The sequence below is a fragment of the Enhydra lutris genome, unplaced genomic scaffold (genome assembly GCF_002288905.1).
Source record: "Enhydra lutris kenyoni isolate GAN:26980312 unplaced genomic scaffold, ASM228890v2 scaffoldscaffold53, whole genome shotgun sequence".
NCBI lineage: Eukaryota > Metazoa > Chordata > Mammalia > Carnivora > Mustelidae > Enhydra > Enhydra lutris.
The window spans coordinates 1,520,419-1,521,671 of record NW_019154137.1 but is presented as its reverse complement, the minus strand read 5'-3'; the positions used below and the strand labels follow the sequence as shown (position 1 = coordinate 1,521,671).

Below are 1,253 nucleotides of genomic sequence, written 5' to 3'. Positions count from 1 at the left end.
TTTTTTTTTTTTTTTTTTTTTTTTTTTTTTTTTTTTTTTTGTGGTTAAAGATAGTGGCTTCTGTGTTGAGGACGGTCTGCTTTTAGTAAGCTCGCACTGGTGAAGGCAGGATAATTCTGTTTTTAGGCAGAGGTAGAAGGGTGTGCTATGAAGGTAGATGCTTAGTGATGGCGACTCGCCCGACAACAGCCCGTAAATAAAGAGTCCAGCGTAATACCAGCCTCTCCTATTCTCACTTCTTAGAATTGTGTAGGAAATGTGTGACTTTGGCGCTTTAAAGAGAAACTTACAACAGCCAGCCACTTTCGGGGCACTTGCAAGGCTGTTTGCTGGCAGTATTTTAAAATGATACGGATGAACCATGTATTTGCCAGGGCTTTCATGAAATACCTCAAGTTGCCTTTGACGGCAGCTTGAATATTTCAATCTCCTTGTCAGTCGCTAACCCCTAGAGGTTACGGGACCCGCCGCTGAGCTTTGGAATGGTCCCTGCTGGACACCTGCTTGGCCAGCAGCATTGGTCTCTCCTCTAGGCAATTTGTGAGCTGTTTGGGGGTGGGGGGAGGAGGAGGGAGGGGAGCCGAACGGGAGGGGAAAGGGGGAGAGAAGAAGGGGAGGGCAGCATTGAATTAGATTGTTGATAGCGTCCCTCCGAGGACTGCTATTAAGAGCACGCTGCTCTGTGCTTCTCCGCTGCAGAAGACAGAGTGATATTCATGTTAGCACGGCATGTTGTAAATGGATGAGATTCTGCTCATCCCGGCTTGGAGATAAGAATAGGGAAAGGAGAGCAACTTGAATCAGAAGCCACTAGAAGAGCGTGCAGAGTTCTGCAGCAGTTCATGCTTGTTCTTACATTTTGCCTTCTTCTAACTGGAAAACAGAGAGACTGGCATTTTTCTAAACGGGCTTTTCCCATAATGGCATTCTTGTATTGTGTGGCCGGAGCTCGCACGGGAGGCAAGCAGGCTGCCGAATTTAGTCACTGATCTCTATTAGCTGTGGCCCAAGGCTATGCTGAGGTTTATATCCCATTTGTATTGTTGCAGCTCGAAAGAAGAATGTTCAGAGGATGACAAGTGTATTCTGAGTAGGTATGTTGTTTCATTTTCATACGAAACCCATCTATTTTTTTTTCCTTCTACTATTGGTCAGAAATCAGGTTAATAGGTGCAGAATCGAGTACAGCGCTGCAGTATCCCTGTTAAGGTAGAACAATGGTAATGCCAGCTTAAACCGACGGCAACAACAAC

General features: G+C 45.7%; 1 protein-coding gene across 2 annotated transcripts in view; it reads left to right on the top strand.

The window, feature by feature from the left end:
* Positions 1-1,253, top strand: part of LOC111157210 (kelch like family member 13) — an 81,306-nt gene that overhangs the window by 12,450 nt on the left and 67,603 nt on the right. Inside the window, exon 1 of one of the 2 annotated variants that reach the window (XM_022518508.1) lies at positions 1,015-1,094. The exons of the other annotated variant lie outside the window; for it this stretch is intronic. Within the exon in view, the coding sequence (XP_022374216.1) occupies positions 1,015-1,094 (80 nt within the window). Of the gene's footprint in view, positions 1-1,014; positions 1,095-1,253 lie in introns of those variants that run through there. 2 annotated transcript variants of the gene reach the window in all.